Raw genomic sequence first — 18,041 nt, forward strand, 5'->3', positions numbered from 1 at the left:
CGAATTGAATTGCTTGGATTTGGTATCTAGTATAGTCTAGGGATATTGTAGATATAAGTACATATGCAAATATCATGATACTTAACGGAATAATACACTTAAAAAGCCACATGCGATCAAAAATGCAGAGAAATAGATTCTACTAGAGATCAATTAAACTATTAGATCAATTAAACCCAATAATAGATCTAAATAGATCTCAAAGGTCAATTAGAATGTAGAGTGTTTAAGAGTGTTTAAAAAGTCCATAATGAAAGATCAATGCGTCATTCTGGCCGCTGCCCCTCCCCACTTAATCCGGACCTCCCATTCCAGCTTTCTTCCCCCATCCCCCCAAATGGCCCCAAAGCCTGTCTAATCTTCTCTCCATGCCGAGTTTAGGAGGTTTACTGAAGAAGAGGCGAACGAAGGATTCGCAAGATCTAGGGAAACCAGATTCTCAGAACCACGACGGTTCAGGCGCATCCATGCAAGCTTCGCACGCTTCGCCCCAGCATACGGGTACCGGTACACACGACAATGCCGCCAGTATCGACAACATTATAAACCAGGAGCCGGAGCAGGTGAAACAGGAGCGTGTTACCAAGGGGAAGTACTCTCAGGAGGACTTCGAGCTTCAGCGCACCTTAGGAACGGGAAGCTTCGGCCGTGTGCACCTGGTGCAGTCGAACCACAATCATCGCTTCTATGCAATGAAGGTGTTGAAGAAGGCCCAGGTGGTCAAGATGAAGCAGATTGAGCATACAAATGACGAGCGCCGCATGTTAAACCGTGTCCGCCACCCATTCCTCGTTACTTTGTGGGGAACTTGGCAAGATTCCCGAAACCTCTATATGGTCATGGACTTTGTAGAGGGAGGTGAATTGTTCAGTCTCCTGCGCAAGTCACAAGTGAGTGACCCGCCATTCTATTCGGTCTCATGTGCGTGAAACACAGAACTCATTTGTCATTAGCGATTCCCGAACCCGGTGGCCAAATTCTATGCGGCGGAGGTTACCCTAGCGCTGGAATATTTGCACTCGCATCAGATCATCTATCGTGATTTGAAGCCAGAGAACCTTCTTTTGGACCGTCATGGTCATCTGAAGATCACAGATTTTGGGTTTGCTAAGGACGTGCCGGATATTACGTGGACACTTTGTGGTACTCCCGACTACCTGGCGCCCGAGGTTGTCTCTTCCAAGGGATACAACAAATCAGTTGACTGGTAAGCTTGCGTTCAATGCTTCCGTCGAATTGCTCTAACTGTCCAAAGGTGGTCATTGGGTATTTTAATCTTTGAAATGCTGTGTGGATTCACTCCCTTCTGGGACAGCGGATCCCCAGTCAAGATCTACGAGAATATCCTGCGGGGTAAAGTCAAGTATCCTCCATACTTGCACGCCGACGCGGTCGATCTGCTCTCTCAGCTGATTACAGCTGACCTCACCAAGCGCCTCGGCAACTTGCACGGTGGCCCGAGCGACGTCAAGAACCATGCCTGGTTCGCCGAGGTCACTTGGGACCGACTAGCTCGCAAGGATATTGATGCGCCATATATCCCACCCATTCGCGGTGGACAAGGCGATGCAAGCCAATACGACAAGTATCCGGAAGAGACAGAGCACTATGGCCAAGAGGGAGACGATGCGTATGTACTACTTTCCACACCCGCACACCTAACTAACTGGTTCCAGATATGGTCACCTTTTCCCCGACTTCTAAGGTGCTTGTATGATTTTATGACGCGACGAAAAGTCTGGGGGAGGGCCGGAACTGATTGACCCCGGGAGGAGTCGTGAAAAACCAGGAGCCATTATATGAAAATCCATACTTTCTATATGCACATCATTTTTCTTAGCAATTTACAATCGAATTTTTGTGTTTTTTTTTTTCTTTCAATTGCCTGCTCGATGTATACAAATGGATTCGTCGTGAACCCTGTTCTATTCCCAATCTCTCCAACCACTGGGGCACAAAAAGCCACGCCCATATTATACACGGGCTACCAGGTCGCTTCTATCGTACAGTAGTTCATTCACAGAGGTGTGTCTCTTTTGCTTGTTTTCGTCCTTCATCTTCCTTGCTTTGTTCTGATTCGAGGATGGATCGAATTTAACCAAGGATTCCGCTGCCGCCCTCGGGCATGCCGGTAGCCATGGAGGCAATGGCAGCAGCATCCTGACCACCGAGACGCTTGGTCTCAACGCCGACACGGGCGATGTAGGTCTTGCTTGTGAGGTTCCACATGGCGATGTACTTCTCCATGCAGCTGGACAGGCAGGTGTTCTCCTTGGCCGAGAGCGAGGTACCGGGGGCGGGGACGCAAGCCTTGAAGCAGTGCTTATTGATTTTCTGGGGTTGTCAGTTTTTTGCCGGATCTGGATATGAAGGGTGGTGACGTACTCCGATCAGGGAGCGGGCGTTAGACATGGCGGCCTCCTGCTGGAGCTGGCGCATGACTGCTGCCTTGATCTCCTCGGAGGTCTGGATAGGGGCGGCGGAGCCGGAACTGAAAAGCGACGACATTATGAAAGAGTGAGATTGGGTGGGAGAGGTGTAATGAAATGGGTTGAATTGGATCGAAGAAAGTCGGACTTCAGGATCTGAGGTGCAGTGTTGTGGCTGGTGTTTCCACTGCGCCACATTAGATGTGGACACCTTAGCACAACAAGCTGTATACTTCACCTCCTCGTCTCCGCGCCTCAGGAACTTCGCCTATTCACTCCTTCTTGTCGCCTTTCCTCGACATTTTTTTACGGCCTCTTTTCTTCTTTCCTACTGGGTTTTCGGGTCCTGGTGACACCGTACCCTGTCCATCCCACCTCCAGTCTATCTTTCAAACACCCTGGGATCCCCTCCATTGAGCCCTAATACAATTCCACAATGCGTCTTCCGTCTATTTCCTCGCTCCTCTGCTTCGCGGGCCTAGTTGCCTTACCCGTGACTGCCTATGATGACCCAAATATCAAAAGCATTCCCGTATGTGCTCAATGTTGACCCCGTTTCAAACCGAGGTACTGACTTCGGATGTCTATTAGCTTCGCACCCACAGCCTCGCTCCGGTATGATTATATTCCGAGCCCAGCTTGCCTGTCTGCAAATTCCGAAAACAAGCTGTGCATAGCTCGCTCCCCGAGGAGGAATATCAATATTAACCGCCATTAACAGCCATACCTCGATTCGGATTTCCAAAGCCGCTGGTTCGACTTCGGAGGAGATACAGTAATCCGCGCTGACAAGTAAGGATATTCCGGACCTTCAAGTGGAATGTATCCCATCAATGCTGACTTGTGTCTTTGTGTTCAGATATGTCCGCCTCACGGCTGACCGGCCATCGCAGCAAGGATGGATCTCTTCCCGCGTGCCTCTGACCGCGACCAATTGGCAGGTAAATACACAATCTCCGCGAAATCAAAATATGCGCCAAAAGCTCACGTATATCCCCCGCTAGATCGAACTCGAGTTCGAGATCCACGGCTCCGGCAACTTGCATGGTGATGGATTTGCGCTCTGGCTCACCAAGGAGCGCGCCACGCAGGGCCCTGTCTTTGGCTCGACAGACAAGTTCGAGGGTCTCGGTATCTTCTTCGACACCTATAAGAACAACCGCCCTGGTGTGTCGTTCCCCTATGTCATGGCCATGATGGGCGATGGACAGACCACCTACGACCAGGCGCATGATGGCAAGGCGAATGAGCTCGCTGGTTGCTCTGTAAGTTAACATTACTTCGCAGCTGCTTCGGATATGCCTCTAACTGTTCACAGGCTCGTGGTCTCCGTAGTGCCCCCGTTCCCACCAAAGCCCGCCTTACCTACTTCCAGGACAAGTCCCTGTCCCTGGAGCTACAGTACAAGAGCGAAGACACATGGACCGAATGCTTCAATCTCTCCGCCGAGGATTCTAACATCGCCATACCCTCCGTCGCATACTTGGGTCTCTCCGCCGAGACCGGCGAGCTGAGCGATAACCACGATATCATCTCCCTCAAGGCTGAGAACCTATACTCCCTTAACCGCAGCAATGCCAACAAAGGCAAGACCACGGAAGACCGGTCCAAGGGTCATGTTCGCTCATCCCCCAAGCCTATCAAGGAGCCCAAGGAGAAGAGTAGCTGGACTTGGTTCCTCTTCAAGATCGTACTGTTCTTCGGCGTTATTGTCGGTGGTTACTTTGGCTGGACGGTCTACCGGACCAAGGCCCGGTCATCGCGGTTCTAAATTTACGTTGTATGGACATTTGGTAAAGCACAGATCTTCAACCTTTCTACTGTGTGATTCAAGTTGGTCTCTGGGGTTGCCCAGTTTCTCTGATGAAAGGGATCTTGCATACATAGCCCCTTTGAAGCTCTTTTTACTCTGATCTACGTTCTCCATATCAGCTCTTGTTATCTTTTCCTCTTCGTTGAAATGAATTAAAGTCATGATCATTCTAAATATACGGTCGTATGCAGCATGATGCTCGGGGTATCGATAGTAGACAAATAAAGAAATCAAGACGCCGCCCAATGTAAACTCCCACATCACTTCCGTCGCTCTCTCTCCTCATTCCACATCCGGTCCACAATCTGAAAGACCTCCGTCACGCTGCGCATAACAACATCGTCAATGCCCAATGCTCCATAGCGATGCTGGATCTTATCAGGATGCCAGCGAATGCGCTCAGCCTTCAGCGTACCAAGTAACTCCGCCGGCGCCGGGGCATGGCGCATGAACTCTTCAACAGCCTGGGGGTTGATATCAGCCCTCTTCCCAGAGCGAACAGGCCAGAAGAGCAGATTGCGCAGTGGCTTGGGGGCAGATCCCTCCGCAGCCTTTCCAATAGTCTCCCAGCTCTTCAGATACGCAGTCCAAGGTCCACTCCATCCAACCTTAGCTCGCTTGCGCTCCGCGCCTCGCCGTAAACTGTCGTCCATGGCACGTTCAAACTCCTCCCGCCCAGCCTGCGCATTCCTCTGAGCCTCTTCCTTCCTCTTCTGCTGCCGTTCAGCACGCAGCCGTTCCTGCTCTGCCAGCATGCCTTCTCGCGTCCGTTCCCACATTCGCTGACGAACGTAGTTTACGTACTCCTCCTCCGTCATCTGTTCAAGCTCGCCCTCCGGACCCCGCTGTACCTCCGGTACGCGGTAATTGTGGATGGGTTGCCCGTAGACGGATTCCCAGTACGCAGCTCCTTCGTCGTCGCCAAGCGCATCGAAGAGAGATTCTCGAAATGTGTCTCTAGTGGAACCGAAAGGGTCTTCATGTGTGGATTCCGGTTGCTTCTCTTCGCGATGTCGCCGCTTAGATGGTTCACTGTCGCGCGTGCGCGATCGGTGGCGGTGGGTACGCTTGCGATGCGGACGACTGCCATCTTTAAATCGGAATGCGCGGCTGTGACTTGAGTGTCTGTGCTCTTTATCAGGGGGGTTGTGTGGGTGAGGTTCTGTGGGTGAGGCGGGTTCGTTGGCTCGAGAATGCTCTGAGGGGTGGGATGCCCCAGGCGCCTCGGCTGGGGTGGGCGTTGAGGTCATTGTGAAGGGAACTCAAACGGTAGACCAGCTCCAATTAGTAGATCTCATTGTGTGAAATTGTTGATAGCCAAGTTGGTGAGAGTGAAACAAGAGTATCAAAAAGATAAATGAGCTAATCTGGAAAGCGCGGAGATAAGGTGTCTTAGTCATCTTATCTCCACGGCCAGAGGATATTTGCAGATGTATATTCACCATCTTAGTGTGGGAGATTTTCCAACCTCTACTCTTGATTTAGTTTTGTCTCTATATACACCGTTTGGCCACCTTCCCTAGACTATCAGCAAGGGTTAATACATTTCAAAATCTTATGATATAGCCCGAAACATGTATCTAACGTCTTTTCTCTTGCTATTCACATCTCAAGGTACGGCGACAAGGAAGGGCGTCTCGGGCGTGCAATTGGAGTTGCTTTCAAATTCAGGGCTATACCTATTGGCATTGGAATAATATCCATTAATGTGCAGCACGACCCAGTACCAGGTAAGACACTAACATGATCCGTGTTGTGGCCGTGGCGAGGATATGAAACCCCAGTTGATTCCATCGGCATTGAAGGGATTCCGGGCTAGTGAGTAAAGCGCAGTATGACTAGATAAATGCATCGTTTACAGTAAGGGCAATCAAGTTGAATTCATCCTAGATGCGAGGGTTCCTTTGGTTCTCGGCTTGTCCCCCATGACACTGAACCATGTATGTTTGAGATGGACATGTAATGAACATAATGAAGATATATGAAGTAACATGGATTCCTGTATTCCTCATGTCTATTAATAACTTTTTAAGCTAGTTTACTTGAATTCTCGAGCAACAGCAGCAACCACCTCATCAAAGTGCTTGTGGAAATCAGCATCATCTCTGGTCGGCTTCCATCCCAGCTTTCTGCTCAAATCTGCGCGTGATCTTGCACTTTGGTCATGTCAGCAACTAATCAAACCCTTGGAGATTCAAAGACAGAACTTACTTGCTGGCCAACACAATCTCCACAAGATCCTCACTACCTCCAACAATCGGGGCCGCCTCTGTGAGGTCAATCTTTCTGACGTCCTTGGTGGAGCACAGGCCTCGAGCGAAACAGGCATCTGCAATTCCACGAGATACATCTAGCCAGGTATGCTCTCCTGTCTCGGCAAAGAAGATGCCTTTCCGTCCAGATGGGAGATCCGGGCGGCTAGCCAAGATGCCTTCAAGAATCAAGGTGTATAATGGGGCGAGATCAAGAATGTGGACGTGGTTCCAGATTCCATCCCCATTGCCGATCACAATTGCCTGTTTTCCCTTGATAGCCTCGCGCGCGAGGTTAGGGACCTGTTGGGATATCGTGGCGACAGGGCCATTGCCTTCGCCATAGATAGTTGGCGGAACAACAATGTAAGTTGGAACGTCCAGTTTCTCTCCGGTTTCAATCACAACAATATCGGTGATACGTTGGCCGTATGGACCCCGGCTCTTTTCGTACTCATAGATATCATCGATTGCATCGGAGTAGACGCCAAGGTCAACCTTCTTTCCAGAAATGGGTTGATCGCCGAGAATCGAGGTTCCAGAAGTATGGATGTACTGAACCGCACGTCCAGTATGCTGCTTTCTCTCCGCGAGTCCCTGGATAATGGCGGAAGCTGACTTGTCATGACTAGCCGATGCTGCATTGATGACGATGTCATGTTCACTCGCAGCCTTCTTGATGGTGTCCAAATCATCTAAGCCTTTGAACAAGATAGATTCGATGGCTCGAGTCTTGAGCTTTGACACATGTTCTTCGTTGCGAACAAGTGCAGAGATAGAATACTTCGATGCATTCTTCGACTTCTGCAGGTCTGTAAGAATGCTTCCGCCGCTATGATATTATCAGCATCTTGAAATCAGCCGGCTATGGGATTGTAGATACATATAGCCCGTAGTTCCAAGGATCAGGATCTTTGTTTGAGACATTGCAAACGGGATGGAGTTGGATAACCGAGTGAATTGAATGTCGAAAGAGAACTTCTTCACTGTGAAGTACTTGGTAAATATAAGTCCTGATGGTTCATCTTACCAGAGCAACTCTTATATTGCTTGCTTATAAATCAAGCGTCATTCATCTTCTATGAGCTCTCTAACCAGGGAAGGTCCTGTCGTGAAGTTAATAGTCCATGGATGGGATACGGAGGAATTTGTCAGCAACTCGGAGAGTAAATCTCGGGCGATACTTACTACATTTAGAGAATATTGATATCTCGATATATAGATAATCTTCCCAGAGAGCAGTGGAGCTATGTGGGCCATAGACTCATTGATCCAAGAGGCTTCTCTAGAATATAAATCAATGGGCATTCATATGGGAACCCATTACGATAGGTCATAGCAGTTGTTCGGATTTTTCGTATAAAGTATTGCTCGTTATACAGTAGCATTGGACCCGGTTGATGACATTCACTAGATGCTCAATGGTGTTTCAAGTGCATCACATCCGGCCGGAAAGGGACGAAGTTCTGTTCAATCTCGTCACGTTGAACTCGGGGATTTCCATGGCCCTTAGCCCAGCATATTTTTACGAGCTTAGTCCTCCATGCGTTGCAGTGGTGCACAACGCTACTACAAGGACATCGACTTAATTTGTAGGGTTCGGGAATGTATCTTTTCACCAAAGATATCATCAACGGCCTTTTTGCCTCGTTGATGTCATGACACGGATAGATATGTCCTTTTCACGCATTGCCCAATATCGCTAAAATAGGCTGATAGTGTAGGTGAGTCCAATTATCCCGCAGATGGGGTGAAGATAGGCTTCTTCGGGAGTCAAAGTCATCGTCGTTTCAGGCAGTTCATATGGGAAAAGAAAGAGGAAGAGGGAAGAGTTGAGGTAGCTTTATCTTTCTAGCTATAAGATTAACAAGGGAAAAAGCTCAAAAGCGTATCAAAAAGAACCATTAGAAAGACACTTGAAGAGACCTCCAAAATAACATTAAAAAAAATATATGCCAAAAGACTGCCCAAAATATAAAGGGTGTTCGGCAGACTTTGCTTCCTCATTTTCCTCTCTTTGCTCTTCTCTCTATAAGTCGTATTGGCAGGAACGTCCAACCATCTGGCCTGGAAGACACGAAACGCGACGAGCTTATCGGCATAATGGGCCAAGTTGGCGAATTCCAAGGTATTACGGTTACTGACGAAGGGGAGGAAGAGAATTAAGAACTGTAGTTCATTCTAGCAAAGAGCTATACCCTGTCAAGCAACGCTCAGACAAACAATTCAACGGTCTGATATCCAACAGGTCATACTATCTTGAGCTACTAATCGGTATATCCTTACTTATCTCTTGCTTTCAACTCAACTGACTCTTTTTTCGGTGAACTTCTAGGCCAACGCAGTCAAATGCGAATGGCGGCTCTGCTGTGGTTTTGTATCATGTAATTCCAAAATCTTTGTCAAAAGGGCCGATGATACTTGCTTTCTTCTTTTCAAGCCGATCAAACACAACACGCTCCAGCCTCATCGGAGCCTAGATACCACGAGAGCCTGTCTTCTTTCGCCACAAAGGTAATTTACCTTGGGAACTAAGAACAGCTGCTGAGATATATTGACAAGCCACGAGGTCCTCCTCCATACATCTCAGATCGTCTCCGTGAAAATGAAGCCGAGCCACCCCAGCAACAATCAACAACCATCAGCGCGCACTGGAGAAACAATCACTCCAACTAGTGTCATACTCGACTATGGCCAAGGGCCAAGGCACCCTATGGTGGTGAACTGTGTCCAAAAGCTATTAACCCCGAATGTAAATGTTAAAGAAATACCTAAGAAGATATCTCAAAAGTCAAAAGTCAATAGCCTTTATCCGTCCTCAAGGTAGTTCAATAATCCGATTCATGTGATTTGAGATGATACAAGGGAACTAAAGCTGAATGTACGCCATCCCGGACTCCCAGCCCCCAAACGCAATTCCAAGTACAGAAAAGCAGATAATCAAATGCGATAATGTGCCATATTCTTCTTGATCTCGTCCACAATCTCCACGGCCTCATTGGTACTCCTTGCCTCAAAGTCATAACGCTTCTGCTCCGTAGCATCATTGCCACGCACGATCATCACCCGGAAACTCTTGGGATGTCGTCGGCTAACCTTGGATCCGATCACGTCGCTGAAACTGATTGAACGGGTCTTACCACCAGACGCCGTTTTGCCCGTGTCACCGGGCACGATATGCATATAATCATTTTCAAACGTGAGGATCCGATGGTTAGATGCTGTGAAGGACATGGGTTGTTTGCGGAACACGTGGTACCGGCGGTAATATCCACCTAGGTGGTCTTGTTTCTGAGAAGATGAGGGCAACATGCGTTGGGCACCCTTCTTGGCCTCCTTTTTGCTCTTCTTGGAGGTTGTTGGGTCCGCGGTTTCCACCATCAATGGCGCGTTTGGTGATGAGCTGCCTGGTGAGGTTCCCAGTGCGAGGGGTCCCCCGCCGAAGCGACGACGCACTAGATCAAGGTCTGTGATGCTGCCCAGTGCCTCCACTGTGCGGTCAAGTGGTGCAATCGTGTTCGACCCCATCACCTTTAAGAGGTAGTTGCCCTTATCCTGGCCCCATCTTTTACATACAGAGTCCAGGATCTCGGCTATATAGCTGTCGGTAGATGTGTTGATGGTCATGACATGTGCAGAAGCCTCCATGTTGATGAAGCGGATTTTCAATGTCTTGGAAACACCAAGACGGGGAGTGGCATGTGAGATAGGTACCACAGGGCGGTCAGCGGGAGTAAGAGTGCTGTGGTTGAGCGCAGACGAGAATGGCTGGCCTAGGATGGGGTTTGCTCGGGCTGGTGTGGTCTGGGTTTTCTGTGCAGCGGGTTGTGTCCCTGGTGCTGCAAGATTCGCCGGCTGATCTGCCTCTTCCGACCCGACGCTTGAACTGAACTGCGGATATAGCCGTTCATTCTCCTCAAACTCCGAATTCGATGCTTCTACCAGTGCGAATTCATCGTACGGCTTGCCCCTTGACCGTCCTCGGGACTTGGCTGATTGGTTGTTGTTTGACGTGAAATCCGTCATTGGAAGTGTCCGCCCAAGCGCTGGGAAGTCATATTCGACTTCGCCATCGTCGACCATCCGTAGCGTCCATCGGTTCACGGTCAGATTTGCGCGATCAATTGGTGGGCCGCGAGCGTCCGCCTGGTATTTCCACAGGGCAAGACCAATCGTCTCAGCAACAGTCACTTGTGCGGGCTGTTCTGCAAGCTTAGACTGGCGTGTAAGTGGTAGATCCAGCGGGTCTTCGGGGTCGCTTGAAAAGGGAACGTAGATCTTCAAATACAACGAGTCCTCTTGACCTCGTCCAGAGAGCACCACGAATTTATCCACTGGATTACTTGGTGCTCGCTTCCGGGACGTAAGCTGGCTGGTCAATAAGCTGACCGGCTGTATCATGCTGATCGGCCGCGGCGGGGGAAGATCTTGCAATGCAGGAGCCGGAGTGCGATGCTTGCGCGGTGAATTATTCTGCGGCCCTGTGCCAGAGGGTAACTTGTTCATCATGACCATGGGCGAGGACAAATTCAAACCACCCGTTACGCCTGCCAGCAGCAAGGAGCCAGATCCGGCCGTATTGTCAAAGTCAGATGAAATTGCAGACCCAACAGACTCGGCACCGGAGTCCTCGTCCTCGTCCACCTCGTGGAGTTCTCCAAGGGCCAGGCTCTCTGCGCCTCGACTACCAGTTCGCTCACGCCGTCTGCGTGGATACTCGACGACCTGATCACTCGTGGAGAACTGAACTTGGCCTTGTTTGTAGCCTCGATGGTCGGTTTCGTTATCCGTTGACAGATCACTGCTAGTGGTTGTATCTCGACGGGGCCGTGGTTTTACTTGGCGATATTGACTTGCAAGGCTTTGTGTTGACGCAGATGTGACCATCACTTCTGGCCGTTCCCTCTGGTCCCCAGAACGCATCGGAGAGGAGTCGGCTCGATCTCGGCGGATGGGCATCTTGTCGAATTTGATCTGATCAACAGCACTGTTCTTTATCAGATAGGGAAGTATAATACCACACAATAATTCACTGACCTGCCAACGGTGTCCCCATCCTCATCGCTGTCATCACTCAGGTCGCTGCTATCGTCGTCCTCTGCTTCAACTTGTCTCTGGACCTCTTGTTGTCTTTCTCGTCGAGTTTTCTTCTTTCCGCCGCGTGCATGGTTTCGCCGCGCCGCGGCCATGTCCATGTGGCTCTTACTACCGGTCACCATGCCACCATCATCCTCGCCGTCTTCCAGGCCGAGACCTTGTAATTCGTGACGTTGAGGTTTTGCATTTCGTTCTGCTAGCCTGTAGTATTCGGATGAAACGTTTGCCGTTGTTGGAATCGGCGGGGAGTAAGTGCGCTTTAGGTGGGAGGAGCTGTGTGTGTTGGGGTACGCGGCGGCGGTTGACCAGCCCGCCGCGCGGAAACCAGGCGTATTCAGGACGGAGTCATTGACGTTGATAAGTCGGTCTCCGATTCCATCTTTGATCGTCGAGAGATATGAGGAGCGTAATTGCCAGATCGTAAAGCTATACTCGGGTTAGTCCTTGGAACCCTTTCTGCGAGGAGTTGAGGGCGATCGGTCTGCAATTTCGGACGCGACTTACTCTTCATTATGAAGAAGAGACATCTTCCCAGTTTTCACGAGGACATATGTGTGTAGTGACCCAGGGCTGTGCTGCGCAGTAGCGACCGAGGTCTGGATAATCACAGCTCAAGCTAAAAGCGCATGCTCGAGGGAATAAAGTGCCTTGATGAAAACGAATGAGACTAGCTCATACAGGACCAGCCTGGAAAAACAGATGAAAAAGATCAAGATATCAAGGAGAGAAAATAGAGAAAGGAGAGAAAGGGTGGTATCAGCAAGAGAGGGAACTCGGTGTTCTCCGTAGATCATTTCCCCGCCAAGGGGGTCCTGGGAACTCAACTATATGCCTAGTACGGAATACACTTGGCAAATCAATTATTGCTATTCAGACTATCCAGGCTATGCTCTCAATAAATATTGAAAAAAAGATTATTGGAACATATGATAGACGCAACTAGTCCGCCACAATGGTATGGGCTGATGACATGCAATAAGTATAGAGATTCCAATAAACGAGATGAATATCTCTCCCAGATTGTCCCTAGAAAGAAAACACAACGCTTTCTCCAATACCATTGAGCTGACTAGCCGCTACCATAGCCTCCTTCCATTGATACAGACGGAATTGGCCGACAACATAGCATCCGTCCTCTTCTTTCAGGCGAAGATTCCCCCTCTCCACCATTTTGATCAATGCAAGAGCATCCTTTCGCTCATACATCCAGTTCCCCTTCAATGTGATATTGCAACGCATGACAAACTGATGTGGAATCTCAATCCGCTTATATGCACCCATCAGACCCACCCGGCCTCCGGGCCTGAGCGACAGAATGCCGGATTCGAGATGGGAAGATCCTCGGGCTCCTGGAGGGGAAATGTCGAGGAACGCGTCCATAGCACCAAAAGTTTGAATATTGAGGACATCTTTTGTACAGTCGCCTGTCCAGGTTACCGTGGAGATCCTTTCGTCAGAACCGTTGCGAGTGCGTGCTAGCGTCTGATTGAGATGTAGGAGCTTAGCCTCATTGTGACAGCAAGCTACAACTCTCGCACCTAATACTCAGTTAAGCAAAAGTCTTGATCATCCAGGCTTGTCCTCGGTAGCCAAATAAATTACCCATAGCCAAAGCAACCATGCAGGCAGCAACGCCCTTTGGAGAAGTGGCCGGAGAAATCAATATCGCTTCACCAGGCTTCACATCAATGTTAGCCAGTCCACCAAAAGGTCTGAGGAATGTGGCAATCGCACAAAGCTGCTCTGGGGTATATGCAAAGCCCCAATTCATCGGATCTCCCATCAACTTAGCCTCATCCAGCGGATAGCAATTCTCAAGTGGCGCCCTCATAAGCTCGGCATATGAGCCATCTGCGAAGCCGCTAGAGGCTATCATTCTCGTGCTTTGGACGTCAAACCCATGATGTACAGGATTGGGAAATCGAACCGTCTCTGGGCTATCTCTTCCTTTCATCACTGGGTCAAAGAAGACTAGTTGACCAACCTTCAGACTGATCGCATCGTCACCGACCTGGCTCACACGGGCAATTGCACTTGAGCCGGGAATACATGGTTTTTCGTGAGGAGATCCGTTAGGGTTGTAAAAGCCAAAGACTTGCTTGCTGTATGGGTGGAGCGGAGTTGCGAGGATACGCAGAATAACACTTCCAGGCAGTAGAGACGGGATAGGAACTTGTTCGACTTGGGGTTCAGTAAACGGAACAGGTCTAAGTATGAAAGCTTGATGCGTGGAGTGAGCCTTTGGAAGAAGTGTTCTGTACACGGTTGTTGAACGCTTAGTGTCCAAAGAATCTGTAGAAAGACAGTTGAGTGTTTATATCCATGAAAGGTGAGAGCATTGACGTACTTGGTGTGGCATCTCCATCGCCACCTGATTCAGAGATAGAACTCATCTTGACATACGGGAGCAGGTCTGCACAGAACAAGAGTCGAGATAGTAAGAGTTGGGATAAAAGAGGTAGAAGGATGTGAAAGCAAAAGAGGTCAGCAATCGCGAGAGGGCAAACAGTGTCAGAAGGGAAGTACCAAGTCACGTTAATATGTAAACAATTAAATTGGCGTGCTTAAGAGATATCAGGTTGAAATGCGCCCATTAAAGAGACGTCCTTAACCAAAAAATAATATGTTACAGAAATAATCTCTCAGGCCTTGGGCTTAGCCCTACTCTTACGAGCTTTCTTCGGCTTTTCCTCCCCATCGTCGTCGTCATCGGCCTTCTTTGTCTTCTTACTCTTGGCCGGCGCCTTCTTTTTCTTAGGCAAGCTCACATACTTGTCCTTCTTTAGATCAAGTACTTCTTCGTCCTCATTCTTGACATCCTCCACAACTTCTTCTCCGTCGGATGCTTCAATGGCATCCTCAATATCAGGCATCTCCTTCTTTCCCTTGGGTGCAATGACGTTGCTGGCCTTCATAAATGGCATGGGATGCGAGCGCGAGTTGTACAGACGTGTGAAGGTGGCTTTGGTCTGTGTCTCAAGTTTGATCTTAGACTCGTCCATTGGGCCGAGTCCTAGTTCAACCATGGAATCGAAGTCCTCACGGGTGAGGTAATACGAATCCATGAGATCGATGACTGAATCCACACAGTCTTTGCCTTCGTCCATCATTCGGCGTATCATCTTCTCCTGGAGCAAAGGCATGTACTGCTGACGGATCTCGTCGCGGTTACCCGTAGTACGAAGACGCATGTGACCCTGTAATTCCTTGACGTATCGGGATAGTTTGCCTAAAGAAGAAATCAGTTAGAGAGTGTATGCAGAATTGGTGGATATCCAAAACATACCATGTTTACTGTTGTTGCCCAGCCAGCTGGTAAATGCAGGCCGCTCATTCATGTTTCCGTACTGGAAGCTGGCTGGTCGCACAAAGCTGAAGATTGCATGGGTGGGCATAAGACTCCATTGCTGTTGGGTGCCGTGAATCATGCGGTCGACGAGATCACCATCGCTGATACTCGAAGCGGCATTGTCCAGCAACTCGAGCGACTTTAATCGTTGTTCCTTGCCTTGATACTTGCCCGCAAGAGCAGGCTTGGTCCTGAGGTAGTTCTCCTGGAGCATCAGGTAGCTGAACTCGTGGTCATTGAAATAAAGCTCGACCTTGTCGTTCAGGGTAGCAGTCGAACTTGGGGAAAACATCTGCGCGCTAAGAATTTTGCTGACAATATCCCATGGCTTGAGGATAAGATGCTTCTCCCACGCCTTTGACATCTGCTTGCCTTCGTCGTAATTGAGACCCTTTTGATCCAGTCTTGCGGTGGAAAGCATGTTAATGACCTGGCGGATATCGGCATGGGTTCCTTCAATGAGACCATCAAGTACAGGAGGCGGAATCTTGAGGCCTTCTCGGAAACAGATAGTGGATAGTCTTGCCCGAATTTGCTCAGCAGTCGGGCGTCTGAATGGCACGTCATAGGTTATGAAGTCGAAAGGTTTCATCTTGGGAAGCTTTCGCTCATTGCAGATAAGAATGATTGGAATCTTGCTCTTTTTGACAATGGCCGCGACAGCTCCCACACCTCCACGATCACCAGCAGACATGCCATCAACCTCGTCCATGATGAGTACGAGCTTTTTCTTTCCACTCTCCACCTGCTTGCCTTGTCCGGCAAAGTATCCTTGCAATGATGTTGTGTCTAGCACACCCAGGGTAGAACTCTCCACAAGTTTCTTACTTCTGGTGTCACTGGCGTTGGTCTCCACGATATCGTATCCTTCCAGCTTTGCCACGAGATGGGCTGCTGTAGTTTTGCCGATTCCTGGGGGACCGTGAATGATGACGGCACGATAGATCCCTGAGCCATCTTTACCACCCTTTTTAAAATCGGCCTGGGCATTAGCATGCCAGTTCCGCAGCCAGGTCTGAACCTTTTCCACTGCACCCTTATTACCACAGATCATACTGGTCGATGTTGGTGCATACTTCGTAGTCCAGAGATCGCTAGACGATATGACCTGTGAGCTTGGTGGCGTCTGAGATGCGCTGGGGGTGGTCTTGGATCCTTGAGCAGTCGTGGCCGTCTTTCGTTTTTCCACTTCTCGTTTCTTCTCTTCGGCATCGATTTCGGCCGCCATGGCACGGACCTTGGCCTCGTCGGCTTTCTGTTTCTCGGCGTACTTTTCGGCAGCCTTTCCATCACCGCCGTTGGCAGGCAGTCGTCGAATCAGTTCAAAGAGGCCGTCCTCGTTGATGGTCTTGATCTTGTGCTTGGCAATGGTCTCAAGCTTCTTTGGGCCGGCATCACCTCCGAGGACCACATAGCTCGTCTTAGAACTAGGGGCTCCCACGACTTTGCCACCATACTTCTTCACCAATTGCGCACCCTCCTCGCGGCCGAGGGATTCCAGAACACCGGTGAAAACAAACGACAAACCAGCAAGGCAGTTTTCTTCACCAACTGGAATCTCCTTACTCCCAGCCATTGCCGGGTCTCGGCTTTGTTGTGCCCCGAATTTGAATTTCTTCGCCTCTCCCTGAGGAGGCTCTGGAGCTTCAATGGTAGGAATGCTGTCGAAGATATCTTGGAGCTCTTTACTCTCTGGTTTGTCCTCCTTTTTAGCGTTTTTAGGGGCAGCCTTCTGCTTCTTCACAGCTGGTGATGCCGCGGCCTTGGCCTTCGGGGCAGCCTTTTTTGTTTCCTTTTTGAGTTCTTGGTAGTCATCGTCTTCGTTCTCGTCAATGAGAGCTTCCGACTTGCGCTTGCGGCCAGGTCGAGCCTTCGGAGCAGGAATCTTGGGGAGATCTTCCATGACTACATCATCGTCATCATCGCGAGAAGGTTGTTTCTTCTCTGTTCTCTTCGTAGCAGCAGCAGCTGGCCGTACCTCAAGCATTTCGAAGTCATCGTCCTCGTCACTATCGTCTCCAGCCACATAAGCGTCTTCTCCCTTGCCGGCCTTTCCGTATTCTGTTGCAAAAATGTCATCGGCGCCGAGATTCTCGTCCTCGGCGACCTTTGTGGCTTGCTTTGTTGATCTCCGAGTAGTGCTTCGTCCCTTGCTCGCAGGTTCTTCGGCAGTCTTCTTGGGTTTGGCACTTTCGGCAACAGTATTGGCCTTGTCGGGCTGAGCTTTCTCAGTCGTTTTAGCAGGTCTTGTGTTCTTCTTGCTGGAGGCAAAATAGTCGGAGGAAGTTGTAGGTTCTTCTTTAGGCTCTTCGGGCTTTCTGCGAAGAAAGTTCATTAGTTAAATTTATATGGGGCTTTTCAATCCAGCGATGAACATACGGTTGGCTCTTAGGTTTCGCTTTAGTAGCGGGCGCTTTGACAGGTGCTACATCTTCTTCTTCATCATCACTGTCATCCACAACTTTCCTGCTGCCTGTTGTCGCGTTAGACTGGCGGTACGAGAGTAGGGAATATGGAGAGCATACGTCTCTTTCTTGTGACGGAGGAGTCCTGCATTGTCGAATTCGAGGTTAGAATTTAATCACGAGTGATTCAAAAGGGGTGTGGCCATATATAAAGTGACCAGGACCTCCTCTCATGAACAAGGCACCAGCTTACCTCTTTTTTGGCCGCGGGCTTCGCGGGGGCATCGCTGGAGCTTTGACTTGGCTTGCCGCCAAAGAAATTCCGGATGTCCATAGCGAGACTCAATCGGTCACACGGACTTCAGCAGAGACCAGTATACGGTTGAAGATCAATTGAGCTCTTGCCGCAGCGGTTGGTCGACCGCGAACGACGCGCCCCAGTCCCGGGGAGACGTGACTGGCTGACGTAAGGCAGCACTTCCCCCCTTTTAGGACTAGCGCATATAAGCTACAGCTATTGGGACTATGTACAACGTATAACTAAGAATCATGAAAGGATACTCCGTACATAATTTGTCAAGCTCCCCAGATACTGTAATACCCTTAGGGTACAAGGAGTCACCATCTATCTACAAAGCCTTGGGCAACGGTAAGAGGATTATCAGCCACAGAGCATACTATATATGCACTACATAC

At 49.5% G+C, this 18,041-nt stretch overlaps 8 protein-coding genes across 8 annotated transcripts; 2 read left to right on the forward strand and 6 right to left on the reverse strand.

The window, feature by feature from the left end:
* Window positions 1-368: 368 nt before the first annotated feature.
* On the forward strand, window positions 369-1,845 carry pkaC (cAMP-dependent protein kinase catalytic subunit pkaC; the record flags this gene model as incomplete). Its single annotated transcript, XM_056725487.1, has 4 exons — window positions 369-890; window positions 954-1,207; window positions 1,256-1,630; window positions 1,677-1,845. The coding sequence occupies 4 exons, from the start codon at window positions 369-371 to the stop codon at window positions 1,702-1,704; spliced, it is 1,179 nt and encodes a 392-aa protein (XP_056581737.1). The 3' UTR covers window positions 1,705-1,845.
* A 249-nt stretch (window positions 1,846-2,094) lies between these two features.
* Window positions 2,095-2,508, reverse strand: tim13 (protein translocase subunit TIM13; the record flags this gene model as incomplete). The annotated part of the gene is made up of 2 exons (XM_056725488.1): window positions 2,095-2,334; window positions 2,386-2,508. 2 exons carry the CDS (start codon window positions 2,506-2,508, stop codon window positions 2,095-2,097), a joined length of 363 nt encoding a protein of 120 aa, XP_056581738.1.
* A 357-nt stretch (window positions 2,509-2,865) lies between these two features.
* Window positions 2,866-4,200, forward strand: N7517_007759 (legume-like lectin family protein; the record flags this gene model as incomplete). Its single annotated transcript, XM_056725489.1, has 6 exons — window positions 2,866-2,961; window positions 3,021-3,044; window positions 3,151-3,221; window positions 3,289-3,370; window positions 3,434-3,694; window positions 3,748-4,200. The coding sequence occupies 6 exons, from the start codon at window positions 2,866-2,868 to the stop codon at window positions 4,198-4,200; spliced, it is 987 nt and encodes a 328-aa protein (XP_056581739.1).
* A 302-nt stretch (window positions 4,201-4,502) lies between these two features.
* N7517_007760 (uncharacterized protein) lies at window positions 4,503-5,492 on the reverse strand (the record flags this gene model as incomplete). Its single annotated transcript, XM_056725490.1, has 1 exon — window positions 4,503-5,492. One exon carries the CDS (start codon window positions 5,490-5,492, stop codon window positions 4,503-4,505), a length of 990 nt encoding a protein of 329 aa, XP_056581740.1.
* Window positions 5,493-6,280: 788 nt separating this feature from the next.
* On the reverse strand, window positions 6,281-7,421 carry N7517_007761 (uncharacterized protein; the record flags this gene model as incomplete). The annotated part of the gene is made up of 3 exons (XM_056725491.1): window positions 6,281-6,398; window positions 6,454-7,326; window positions 7,378-7,421. The coding sequence occupies 3 exons, from the start codon at window positions 7,419-7,421 to the stop codon at window positions 6,281-6,283; spliced, it is 1,035 nt and encodes a 344-aa protein (XP_056581741.1).
* Window positions 7,422-9,434: 2,013 nt separating this feature from the next.
* N7517_007762 (Sin1 family protein) lies at window positions 9,435-12,118 on the reverse strand (the record flags this gene model as incomplete). Its single annotated transcript, XM_056725492.1, has 3 exons — window positions 9,435-11,481; window positions 11,532-12,017; window positions 12,096-12,118. The coding sequence occupies 3 exons, from the start codon at window positions 12,116-12,118 to the stop codon at window positions 9,435-9,437; spliced, it is 2,556 nt and encodes an 851-aa protein (XP_056581742.1).
* Window positions 12,119-12,617: 499 nt separating this feature from the next.
* Window positions 12,618-13,984, reverse strand: N7517_007763 (putative isopropanol dehydrogenase; the record flags this gene model as incomplete). Its single annotated transcript, XM_056725493.1, has 3 exons — window positions 12,618-13,129; window positions 13,194-13,883; window positions 13,939-13,984. 3 exons carry the CDS (start codon window positions 13,982-13,984, stop codon window positions 12,618-12,620), a joined length of 1,248 nt encoding a protein of 415 aa, XP_056581743.1.
* A 249-nt stretch (window positions 13,985-14,233) lies between these two features.
* Window positions 14,234-17,679, reverse strand: N7517_007764 (replication factor C subunit 1; the record flags this gene model as incomplete). The annotated part of the gene is made up of 5 exons (XM_056725494.1): window positions 14,234-14,820; window positions 14,878-17,258; window positions 17,320-17,413; window positions 17,466-17,490; window positions 17,599-17,679. The coding sequence occupies 5 exons, from the start codon at window positions 17,677-17,679 to the stop codon at window positions 14,234-14,236; spliced, it is 3,168 nt and encodes a 1,055-aa protein (XP_056581744.1).
* Window positions 17,680-18,041: the final 362 nt, after the last annotated feature.

This window comes from Penicillium concentricum (genome assembly GCF_028827145.1).
Source record: "Penicillium concentricum strain IBT 3081 chromosome Unknown utg000002l_segment0_segment0, whole genome shotgun sequence".
Lineage (NCBI taxonomy): Eukaryota > Fungi > Ascomycota > Eurotiomycetes > Eurotiales > Aspergillaceae > Penicillium > Penicillium concentricum.